The sequence below is a fragment of the Sander lucioperca genome, chromosome 21 (genome assembly GCF_008315115.2).
Source record: "Sander lucioperca isolate FBNREF2018 chromosome 21, SLUC_FBN_1.2, whole genome shotgun sequence".
In the NCBI taxonomy this organism is placed as follows: domain Eukaryota; kingdom Metazoa; phylum Chordata; class Actinopteri; order Perciformes; family Percidae; genus Sander; species Sander lucioperca.
In genome coordinates, this window is record NC_050193.1 from 2585118 (window position 1) to 2597617 (window position 12500).

Genomic DNA, 12500 nt, shown 5'->3' on the forward strand with positions numbered 1-12500 from the left:
AGAGGGAGGAGAGAGAGAGAGAGAGAGAGAGAGAGAGAGAGAGAGAGGGAGGAGAGAGAGAGAGAGAGAGAGAGAGAGAGGGGAGAGAGGGGGAAAGACAGAGAGAGGGAGCGAGAGAGAGAGAGAGGGAGAGAGAGGGAGAGGGAGAGGGAGAGGGAGAGAGACGGGAGAGAGGGGGAAAGAGACAGAGAGAGGGAGAGGGAGAGAAGGAGGGAGAGAGAGAGGGAGAGAGAGAGAGAGAGGGAGGGAGAGGGAGAGGGAGAGAAGGAGGGAGAGAGAGAGGGAGAGAGAGAGAGGGAGAGAGAGGGAGGGAGAGGGATGGAGAGAGGGAGGGAGAGAGAGAGGGGGGGAAGAGAGAGGGAGAGAGGGGGGGAAGAGTACAACAAAACGGACACAAAAAAAGGAAAAGGATGGAAAAGAAACAGAAAAGAAAATCATCATTTTCATGCAACAACAGAAACCATTGACATGCAGTGATGTGAAATGAAATGGTGACGTCATGCAGAACAAACAGATGAACTGGATGAAAACATTTCAAAGTAAGAGAAGAAAAATCAGAGCAGAGAGTAAAATCCTCGTAGCAGTTCCTCATCACCGAGGTCGGTGTTTTTAACAACGAGTTGACGCTGAGTCATCATTTCTTAATAAAAACTGGACTGAATGGGATTATTGGAGGAGACCGGGGTGCGTGTCCCGTTCGTCCACTTTGAATCCAGATATAAAGGGTTGAACATTGTGTCTGTATCCTCCAGTAACGTGACGCTGAACCTCTGATCCTGTCAGTATCTCTCAGTCTGCCGCCGTGTGACACACAAAATCAAACGTCTCTGCTGTTTGAGTGTCGAGCGCTGCACTGCGCTGCGCTCCCCCTGACCCTGACACGCGGTGACTCAGCATTAATGACTCAATGCCATCGCCGACGAATGAAGTGTGAAGCATGAAGCCGGTCTGTGCCGTCTGAAGCGCTACAAAAAAAAAGTCTGGCTTCAAAACGGGTTTTGTAAGGAATTCTGTTCAAAAGACAGGCCCGGAAATGAGGCCCTAAGGCCTGTCACATCTGACTCCAGTTTATTAATTCCTGCGCCTTCTTTCATCAGACTTAAGTTTACCAGAACACAAGGATCAATCTGAGACGAAGAGTTCAGTTGAGCCAAGTTTACTGAGTCCAGCATAAGAGTTACAACACAGCTGTGGGTTCACAAACAGAGACTAAGTTTCCCTAGCAACAGACATCAAGTCAGAGCTGGTCCACCAAGTTGTCCTCTGAATTATGAGCCCTGATCTGTTCTCTCCCTCAAGCTTTTATCCTATCATCACAGAGGTGGGGGTGTCTTCTAGTTTCTAGACAGAAACTGTTATCTTACACAGACACATGCCAAGGTCGGGGCCTCTGTGTGGTGCAACCTCCTCCTTCTCTGTCGCAACCTTCAAACAATGCACCTCTACGCCATAAAAGCCTAAATTTATTTATTTATTTTTTATTTTTATGACTTAAGCTTATCTTTCTGTGCATCAGGTCACCCAGTACTTTTAACCACTTTTGCAACGAGCACATACACACATTTTGTTAATAACATATTTCTACAGTTTCCATCAGACTCAAAAGTTCAACTCAGTACGAAATCCTCGCCGTCCCAGACCGACAACCCTGTACGTTGTTTGTAACGTTACGGTGTGCAGCATCAGCCTCATCTGGCTCATTTCCTGTAGTTCCTGTGACGTTAACGTCTGCTGAAAATGACATAACTCTACTGTAATGCAGCCTTTAAAACCAGGAAAAGACAACACCTCATATTACGATATCCAAAATCTAAGACTATATCTAGTCTCATATCACAATATCGATATAATATTGATATATTACCCAGCCCTACTAAGATTTGTAACTAATTGTAGTTTTTGTACTCAATCACTGTAGCTTGTATGAGAGCATTGGTTGGCCTTCTTTGCACAATTGCAGGTTGGATCATTGGTATGTTTTTCTTTTTAAGGCCATAGTGTGTAAACTTACTTCTGTTCTCTCCTGACTCCTAAAGTCACCACCAGGAAATGTAATCTTCCATCATGGTGATTATGTTGAGATGATGTTAAATTGCCAACTGTCTTTTTCTGTTTTATGTCTGTTTTTTTGCTGTATATTTTAGGGCTGCAGTTATCAATTATTTTAGTAATCGAGTATTCCACCGATTATTCCATTGAATAATCGAGTAATCCGATAAGAAATACTTTTGTTTTATTGAAGAGCAATAATATACAATAGTTTGGTTTAATTTTCGGAAAAAGCAAAATTTTTATTGCCTACATTGCTTACAATATCATCTCTCAAAAAACTAAACATATTAAGTGCATTTAAGTGCCATATTACATTGTTTTTAAATAAATCATTTTCTGAAATGCAAAAACAACCTCAAACTAAGGCATACATTAAACATACATAAACATTACCTTAAGTTGTGCAACTTAACTTTCAGAACTAAAAGTTTCAACCTGAGACTGATTTGTATATAGGCCTGTATGTAAATATTAGTTATACTCAACCTATTTTCATTTATATATTTGATTACAATGCTACACAGCTCTGTTACACTCAACATCGTTGATCAGCTGTTTCTCAGTGAAGAGAGAGAGTGAGAGAAAATGGTGCGCAACAATCAGCTGTTTTTCCATCTCTTTAGATCAGATTGTGGTCACCACTTCATATTTTCTTGTCTTTGATTTTGGTAGTTGCTGTGTTTGGTGTAGTTTCATCGTCGTTTTAATTACGTTTGAACTGATTCCAAACTTTGGACACTTGCTGTCGTTTTCTCCAGCCTGTCTCTTCTCATTTTGTAATCAGTCTTCATGGCATGTGTGGCCAGCAGCGTCAGCCCGGTGTGCGACAGTAATAATCCTCCGTTGCGGAAATACTGTGAGCGATACAACGTTGGTAACATTAATTAAAAAAAGCTTCAAGGCAAATCATTTTGCATCGAGGATTTTTAGTATTAACGAATTAATTATAGTTACTCGAGGAATCGTTTCAGCCCTAGTATATTTTAATATGGAACTATTATACTGCTGTCTTGGCCAGGACTCCCTTGAAAAAGAGATTCTGAATCTCAATGGGATTATTTCCTGGTCAAATAAAGGTTAATAAAATAATAAATAAATTTGTCTTTTCGTGCTGAGTTGAACTCCTGAATCTGATGCACGCTGGGAGGTTTATGAGTGGAGTCCAGTTGTAAGCAGCAAGATAGTCTGGATCAACGGAAGTATATTTCTAGGTTTTGTCCCTCCTCTTCCTCTCTCTCTCTCTGTGTTTTTCTGTTCTCAAATGCTGTTCTCTTCGGGAAACAACAACCTTGTAGCTAGCTACACACTGAAAATATCAAGTTTAGAAGACGATGTGGACGGTGCAACAAGGCAGACCTGCTTGGTTCTTTCAAGGAATGATTGTAAAGATTAACAAAGAATATGTTTAGGTAATTTCCTCTCTAACTGGGAGGTTTTGGGACTGATTGGTGGGATTGCTGTGGACGAAGTACACAGGGAGATACACTGGTAAGAGCCAATGAGATTTAACCATGGATCACCTCATTTAAATATCTCACTTTACTATGTTGTGTCAACAGTTAACTTCATTTAATATTGTATGTGGCGTTTTCTTCTGCGGGGTGCAAATGTTCCACCAGAACATGTTCCTTCCTGAGACTATTTAGCAGAAACACCGTCGCTGAGACTGTCGCTGAGACCGGAGCTTAGCACTGCCCAAGACTGTTGGGATTGGTTAAAAGAAATGCAAACAACCCAGAGAGTTTTTTTGTTTTCCTATCCCAGAATGCATCTGTGGTGTAGCCAGACCTTAGTGTAGCAGTATGGGAGTCTTACTTTCGTCAGGGTTGGGGGCGGCCAGGATGGCGCTGTGCTGCTTCTTGACCTGCTCCACATCCTCCGACAGCTTTTCTATACAGCCTCTGATCTCCTCCACCTAAACACACACACACACACACACACACACACACACACACACACACACACACACACACACAGAGATGTCATCACAGCTGATTCCCACTAACCCACCAATGAAGAGAAACAGATACTTATATATACAGTATATATATATATATATATATTAGGGCTGTCAGCATTAATGCGTTAATCACGATGCGATTAAGGGCCGAGCATAACGCGTTAATTATTTTGTAATCGCATTAATCGCATGCCGCCATTTATTAATTTATTTTACACTTCACTGGGCTTTGCGTGGTGCCTACTATTTTGACCCTTTGCAGCACCGTTACTTCTCATCATGCTGCCACTTCCTCCTAACACATCCTGCTGCTGCAGGCTGCAGCATGATGGAGAAACACAGCAGCAATAACTCTGAATGGAGCTTTCTATTTTCCAAAACTCCCGGACGGCTCGTAGACAAGTCGAAAGCCACATTGTGTAAAGCCGAATTAAAATATCACCGAAGCACGTCAAGCTTGAGCTACCACCTACGAGCTAAGCATAGTAGTACAGTTAACGTGACTCAGGTTGATGGTAGTGGGCTCAGGCAAAGCAGTATTTTGGAGAGTGCTACTAGTTGCCGACCTGTTGATGAAACCAAATCCAAAAAATGACTACAGCTCTTGCGAAACGGGTGGCAACTAACTGCAGACCTGTCAGCATCGTAGAAGACTCGGGTCTTAAAGAAGTACTATGGTTGGCATGTTCTGACCCGTCTTATACATGGCCGTTGAGGGGGACAGCAGTTTCACCATACACAGCCTGTACGACACGGAGAAAGCAGCCACACTGGAACTGCTGCAAAGTGCAAACGCTGTCTCATTAACCGGTGATCACTGGACGTCAGTGAGTAATCAACATTATTTAGGAGTTACTAAACACTTTATGGACTCTGGTAAGGATAGGGATTTTTAGTTTTTTAGTTAGGTACTTGGAGGAATTGTGCAATAATGACAGATTCACACATTTTTCTTTTGTTTACAGTAAATAAATAATAAACAAATACAAATCTAAAAGTCAAGTTCATAAAGTAATTTATTCGTTTCATATTTTATTCGCATTTATTCGCATTCATTTGATTCCCAATCAAGATGCACTGGTAAGAATTGCTTTCCATTGTTAATATGTACTTAAAAACTGTTCTGAAATGCAAAATAATAGAATTTTAATCATGTGATAAAACATGCGATTAATCGCGATTAAAAAAAAATAATCGTTTGACAGCCAAAAAAATAGTTCTTTGCCTGAGCTCACTACCATCAACCTGAGTCACGTTAACTGTACTACTATGCTTAGCTCGTAGGTGGTAGCTCAAGCCTGACGTGCTTCGGTGATATTTTAATTCAGCTTTACACAATGTGCATATGGCTTTTAACTTGTCTACGAACCGTCCGGGAGTTTTGGAAAATAAAAAGCACCATTCAGAATTGTCTTGCTTCTGTGTTTCTCCATCATGCCTGCAGCCTGCAGCAGCAGGATGTGTTACGAGGAAGTATGGAAAAGCGTCAAGCGTTAGGCACGACGCGAAGCCGAGTGAAGTGTACAATAAATTAATAAATGGCAGCATGCAATTAAAAAAAATGAATGTGTTATTCTCGGCCCTTAATCGCATCGCGATTAACGCGTTAATGCTGACAGCCCTAATATATATATATATATATATATTCCATTAAGTTCATGGACATTTCTGTTCATCCAAAACCAGAAAACTGTGTAGATGTGGTGTCTCACCTGTTCGAAGAACTCATCCATGAAGTGGTCCCTGTCGACCTGCACCACCTCTTCATCATCGTCGCTGTCCTTAGCCTGCAGATGGACAGGAAACACAGGGTGTAAAGAAACGCTGAGTCACAAAAAACTTCTACAGTTTCAGTCCGACGTGCTCTTGAAAGGCAAGATGTGCAGACTACTAAATCTTTTAGAAATAAAAACAACATCTTGATTTCCTGAGGAGACTCAGCAGCTTCAGTCATTACCCGGGACGGAGCACTACGTTGCTCCCGGTCATTACAAAACTCAGATTTTAACATCCCACCTGAGCTGCGGGGTGATGAATATGTCTGAAAAACATCCAGAGAGCTTTACAGTCTGAACAACACAGACACCCTCTCAGCCTTTATTCACAAACTAACAAAAAACTGAGACACAAATTGTTCCTCACTATGTTCTAATGCTGGATGTGTTTTTACTGGTGATCTCTTTGCTGCATGTTCCTTCCACTGTGGACAATAAAGTTTATTTCTGTAAAAAAAATCAAGGTAATTTATGATAAAAATCACGGAAAGCAGACAGACAAGACAGACAGACAGACAGACAGACAGACAGACAGACAGACAGAGAGAGACAGAAGGTGAGCTGAGGTAAGCAGGTGTGACAGACTAAAGCGATCTCTCAATGAAAGGTAAACAGTTTCCAATTACACTGAGAAGGTTTCTATTATTGTTCATAGAGATGAGTGTATGTACAGTGTGTGTGTGTGTGTGTGTGTGTGTGTATGGATAATAAAAAGCTCTTCAGTTTCAGTATCGACGTCCGTCATGTTTCTAACGGCAGCAGACAACAAAAGATCTCAACTCAACAACAATGCAAGTTTCATCTGCAGATAAACTCGGAATATTAGAAGACAGACAGACAGACAGAAAGAAAGACAGAGAGACAGACAGACAGACAGACAGACAGAGAGACAGACAGACAGACAGGAGAGAGACACAGTGTTGAGGTACTCAATGCATTGTCATGAATGGGTTCGTATAACATCTTACGAAATTATGGTGAGCCAGCCAGCTCAGAGACAGTTAAATTAAGCCGAGACACCGTGTCCCACAGGAGAGTTTTCCGTCCTCATATCTAAACCAGAGAAGCAGGGTTTCCCGCAGCACTTTGCAGCTTGGGAGGCCGCCTAAGCTGGGGAACCCCTTCGCCGGACAGCACGGACACGCTTCACACCGCTAGCGGGCACACGTGCCACACGGCCGAAATGAGAGAAAGAAAAAGAGACGTGGTCCGTCGCTGTCTGGAGGATAACTAGCCAGTTGATATCGCGCGTGTGTGTCCGTGAGAACAATCGTCATTTCACCGTCGCGTGTGCGTCGGAGTTTGTCAACAAATGTGGTCAACCGGGGCATGCCCGGGCAGAGACGGGGTGATGGACTTACCAGAGCGTTGGCATACGGTGGGCAGAGAACATTTATATATGTTTCTCTGTCCTGTTCTTCACATCAGTGAGGCTTTCTTCTCTTGTTTCAACAAAGTGAATACATGACGAAGTGACTGGAACTATCATCATCTCTCGCGCGTGGATTCTCAATGTCCCGGCTGCTGCCCAGTCTTTGAGACACAGCTGTTTTTTTTTTAATCACTACACGCGGTTCACAACATACGGTTAGTTAGCGTAGTTACACACAGTGAAATGACGTGTCCTGTTTTTATTTCAGCATACTATCTGCTGGAGTGAGTGAAGCTGTGGGCTGAGCTCTGTTATCTCAGCGCAGTTTTGGAGAAGAGTTGGGCAAAGTGGAAGAGAGCGTGTCATGGAGGATAATGGGAGCAATGCCAGTGAAACTGTTACAGCACTTTTTTTGAAAATAGTTTAATGAGCTTAAAGTTGCACATTGCAACTGTTATTTTGAAAAGCTGGTTATTTATTAATTATTTAAATGTAATATTTAGTGTAGTGTGTAGTACAGAGTCTGCACTACAGAGATGTATTAATTATATATTTAAATTTGATATTTAGTGTAGTGTGTACTACACTAACACTGATGTACTACCCCCCCGGTCAGATGGCAAACCTACCACCTTAACTAACACATTTTCTGCGGGAAACCCTGAGAAGGTTTTAAACACGTCTCTATGTTGGGACGCAGTCGTAGTTTAGTTTGGGTTAAAAAAAAAACTATGAAGCTATACATTTTAAAAACACTGAAGATGTAAACAATCACCACAGCTATAAGACTCACTAGCCCACTAGGTTTCTTCTGTTTCTGATTCATGGTGATAAACCAACAACTCCTCCCAACCATACCACCATATCGGCCGTTTATTCCCCACCCCCAAACAGACTAGAGCCATCGCTCAATGGAAGGCAAACAGTTTCCAATTACACTGAGTGGGTTTCTATTATTGTTCATAGAGATGAGTGTATGTACAGTGTGTGTGTGTGTCTGTGTCTGTGTGTGTGTCTGTGTGTGTGTGTCTGCGTGTGTGTGTTTGTGTGTCTGTGTGTGTTTGTGTATGTGTGTCTGTGTGTGTAATTGTGCGTGTGTGTGTGTGTGTGTGTGTCTGTGCATGTGTGTGTGTCTGTGTGTGTGTGTGTGTGTGTCTGTGCGTGTGTGTGTGTGTGTGTGTGTGTGTGTGTGTGTGTAATTGTGTGTGTGTGTCTGTGTGTGTGTGTGTGTGTGTGTGTGTGTCTGTGCATTTGTGTGTGTGTGTGTGTGTGTATATCTGTGCATGTGTGTGTGTCTGTGCGTGTGTGTGTGTGTGTGTGTGTGTGTGTGTGTGCATTTGTGTGTGTGTGTGTGTGTGTGTGTGTGTGTGTGTGTGCAGCTACACATTTTCCAATCCAATTATCCAAACTCAAGGATTCAAAGCGGCGGTCCACAGACCAATGGGTGACGTCACGGATGATAGAGTGATTATTTTTAACCTCAACCATCTAATCTTAACTATCCGAGGTCAACGCCTAACCTCAAACGTATTCCTAACGTGTCCGAGGGCCCGGCGGTCTGCGGTTTGACCTCCAACATCTGGTCTGGACATGGTTTGTGTCCAACCAAAGATCTTTTGGTCACACGTCTCCCCTCATTTCCTGCCGCCTCTCCACTGTTGTCTGTCTTTTAAATGGCATGGGAATGAAACGTGTGACTGTAGCATCATTACGGAGTCCTTAAAGCAGTGGTCAGCAATCTGTGGTCGGAGCCACATGTGGCTCTTTAACAGTCACACTAAAAACTGGTGTTAACCAGACGACCATTACCAGCTTTGCTAGCCCTACACCGAACAAACAGTGGGCCTCACATCACGTGGACCTTGTTTACTTCATTAATGTGTTTACTGTGTTAATGGACTTAATGGGAGCAGGATTCCCTGAATCTGGATTCAGTGCATGGAAGCCCCCAGGAAGAGCGCCATGTCTTAAAGCCACCATGGGCTTAGCGGATAAGGGTGGAACTGCACCCCATGGCCCAGAAAGACTTTTCACGTAGACTTTGCATGGCGAAAGAAACGTCTATATTTCAGCAGATCATTTTTTAGGGGTTACATCAACTTACCAGCCCGAACACTTAAAGGGTCCTTGTTTAAAACGTCATGTTTTAAAAATGTTTAACATTCACTAGTAGCCAAATCCAGAGTTATTAAACTAGGCATGATGAACGCGCATAATGGACGCGAGCAGACTGCACTGCGAATGCTCATATGACTGTTCTCCCCAGGTCCTGTAGCTGTAATAATGGATAATGCTAACGCTAGTGGTTGTAATTCACCATGTGTTCTATTAATACATCCATGGTATGTATGCTGTAAAGCCTGTAACGTGGATGAGAGATGAAGCCATGGATGTTATTAAGAGAAGCTCTGTTCACCAAACTGCAGGCTAACCTTAGTAGCTAGCTAGCACTAGCTAGTAGCTAGCTAGAAGCACAACATAATAATTACATCAACTTGGTTGTCTAAATACATCCATCGTTAACGGATCAGGAACAACGAAAACACAATGTTTAACGTTAGTGAATATTTTATACAATTAAACGGCGACTTCATGAGTTCGCCACTTGTAAGAGACACGAGAGAGGAGCTCATGAACGAGCATGTCGCTACGACAACACAAACTGTTGCTAGTGCGCATGTCCATCGTGACGTCATGGGCCAATCAACGCGGAAGAGCTGAGCTCCATGATTGCTTTATGCTCTTTTGAGCACTCTCATTGGAATGAACGGGGCTTCCCGCCGAACACTGGATCCAGTTCTCTTAATACATCCATGGGCGCATGTTGTTGCGTTTTCAGAAAAACGAATAAGGACAAATAGGGAACTACGCTGCGCTTGTTTGGGCTGAACAACAACCTTGTGACTGTAAAACACTTAACATGCATCCATCGCTAAATTCAGTCGTCGTTATAGTATCAGTATTTCTGGACTTATTTGAGAAGCACTGAGTTAGCATGTTTCATCAGAGCACAGAAACTGTTTGTCCTTCTCTGTTTCTGTTTCTCCTCTGCAGAGTCAGTGTGACGCAGGGGGGGGGGAGGGTAAAAGGCCCCGAGGGACACAATAACTGCAGTCTGACCACACTGATTCAGACAGAGATGGAGGTGAAAGAAGGGATGCTACAATACGCTAACTAACTAGCTACCATGCTAAATATCCTCAACCTGTTTTGGGCCAGTGCCCCCCCCCCCCCCACCACCCATCAAATAAGATGTAGGCTAATTGCCCTGAATATGAAAGATTAGGTACTGTTATTGTTAGGATTATTATTATCGTCGTCGTTGTTATTAAATCATCATTTCACTGAATGAAAAATGTCCGACGGCTATGTTCATCGACTCTTTATGATGTTAATGTTTGTAAGTAATATTGTTTGTTTGTTTGGAGTAATATTCTCCTGTATTGTTCCAAATGTTCTGCATATTTTCAAAGATCATCATGTGTTTTTCGGGATGGTTTCTTTCTTTATTTCTTTAATTAATCTGTTAGAGAATGAGAAGGTGTTAACTAATCTACATACATCTATCTTTATGTTTCACTTCTTTAGTGGACACAGTTCTTGTTTTACATACATGTTTTGAGCCCCCTAAACAGAGCGGGATGTCTTTCATATTTTTTGCGAGGGTCACTAATCTCCCTCTTTCTAAATATTGAGGAGGACACATCCCCTGCACCCCCCTGAAATCTACGCCTTGGCTCTGAAGGCAACATGTCTCTAGCTCAGCTGTGCAGAAAAGTCACCTTTGTGTGTGTTTGAGAGCGGCTTCTTTCTCCTCAGCTAAACAAACAGCCTCTGCTCGGATATAAATAGCAGCGTAATAAAGCTGCGAGTGCTGCAGGAGGACGGCCAGACCCATCTGCACCCAGCCAGCTCCTGAGGCATCATGGGAACTGGAGTTCAGCTGCTGCAGTTACACCCAGAGCCTGGCTGGACGCCACGCAGGGTTTACAGATACTCTGATACACATTCAAGAGCGCGTTCTTTCAATTTGAGAGCATTTCTCATTGATTTCACGTTCAGATTTAGTAATAATTTCCCCCCAAAAAGCTTGCTCTCACACTCAAATAGCCACTGCTTCTGCTCACACTTTAAGCTTTGGACTCAGATATGTTGCTGCTTTCTCACCAACGGGTTCACATATTGTATGAAAACCTGTGCACACCCATTCTCTCTTGCTGCTCTTATTCTTTGGCTACATTTGAACGCGTAACGCATGCGGACCTTTGGCGAAGCGGATGTGCCGTTGAATGTATCTTTTAAAGTGCTCATATTCTGCTTTTTGGCTTTTTCCCTTTCCTTTATCGTGTTATATATCTTTTTGTGCATGTTATAGGTTTACAAAGTGAAAAAGCCCAAAGTCCACCCCAAAGGGACTTACCATCTCCAACAGAAAACACTGTTCACAAACTTCTAGCTTCTGACTGGCTAGTAGTCCTTATCTAGGTACTGTCAGGGCCCTCATACTCTGCTTCTGACTGGCTAGAAGTCTTACCTAGGTACTGTCAGGGCCCTCATACTCTGCTTCTGACTGGCTAGTAGTCTTACCTAGGTACTGTCAGGGCCCTCATACTCTGCTTCTGATTGGCTAGTAGTCCTTACCTAGCTACTGTCAGGGCACGCCCTCATACTCTGCTTCTGACTGGCTAGTAGTCCTTACCTAGGTACTGTCAGGGCCCTCATACTCTGCTTCTGATTGGCTAGTAGTCCTTACCTAGCTACTGTCAGGGCACGCCCTCATACTCTGCTTCTGACTGGCTAGTAGTCCTTACCTAGGTACTGTCAGGGCCCTCATACTCTGCTTCTGATTGGCTAGTAGTCCTTACCTAGCTACTGAGCATGTGCGACTCCAAACAAAGATGGAACAGCAGTGAGAGGTCTCACTCTGTAGCTAAAACAGAGAGCTCAACACACAGGGTGAAAAGAGGAGCTGCAGCAATGTGCAGTACAACAAATATATGGTGTTTTTTGAAAATGAAACCATGTAAACCTATTCTGATATAACCTCTAAATATAATTATGAACCTGAAAATGAGCATAATATGAGCACTTTAACCGTCTCCACCTGCAGAGCAGTCACAGGCGAGACGCTGAGCTTTCCTTTGGGATTCTTGTTGTTTCTTCAGTTTTTCTGGCACAGCGCTGTGAAACATCAATCTACTGTCAGCTGTTATCAGAGGAAACAAGAAATAAAAACACAAACTCTCCAAACCAAACTGCCAACACGCTCACTGACAGTCATTAAGTCATTTCCTGTATATATCGGTAGTTTTATTCGAAGACATAAAGACACTTTATGAGC

At 42.9% G+C, this 12500-nt stretch overlaps 2 protein-coding genes across 3 annotated transcripts in view; both read right to left on the reverse strand.

Moving 5' to 3' along the window:
• LOC116062299 (cephalotoxin-like protein) overlaps positions 1–12500 on the reverse strand; it is a 1100540-nt gene that overhangs the window by 957764 nt on the left and 130276 nt on the right. The gene's annotated exons all lie outside the window — the stretch shown is intronic.
• Positions 1–12500, reverse strand: part of stx1b (syntaxin 1B) — a 45188-nt gene that overhangs the window by 13970 nt on the left and 18718 nt on the right. For both annotated transcript variants that reach the window (XM_031300054.2, XM_031300055.2), the window contains 2 exons: positions 5725–5799; positions 3868–3967 (listed from right to left, as the gene is read on the reverse strand). In XM_031300054.2, coding sequence (XP_031155914.1) covers positions 3868–3967; positions 5725–5799 — 175 coding nt within the window. The remainder of the gene's footprint in view (positions 1–3867; positions 3968–5724; positions 5800–12500) is intronic.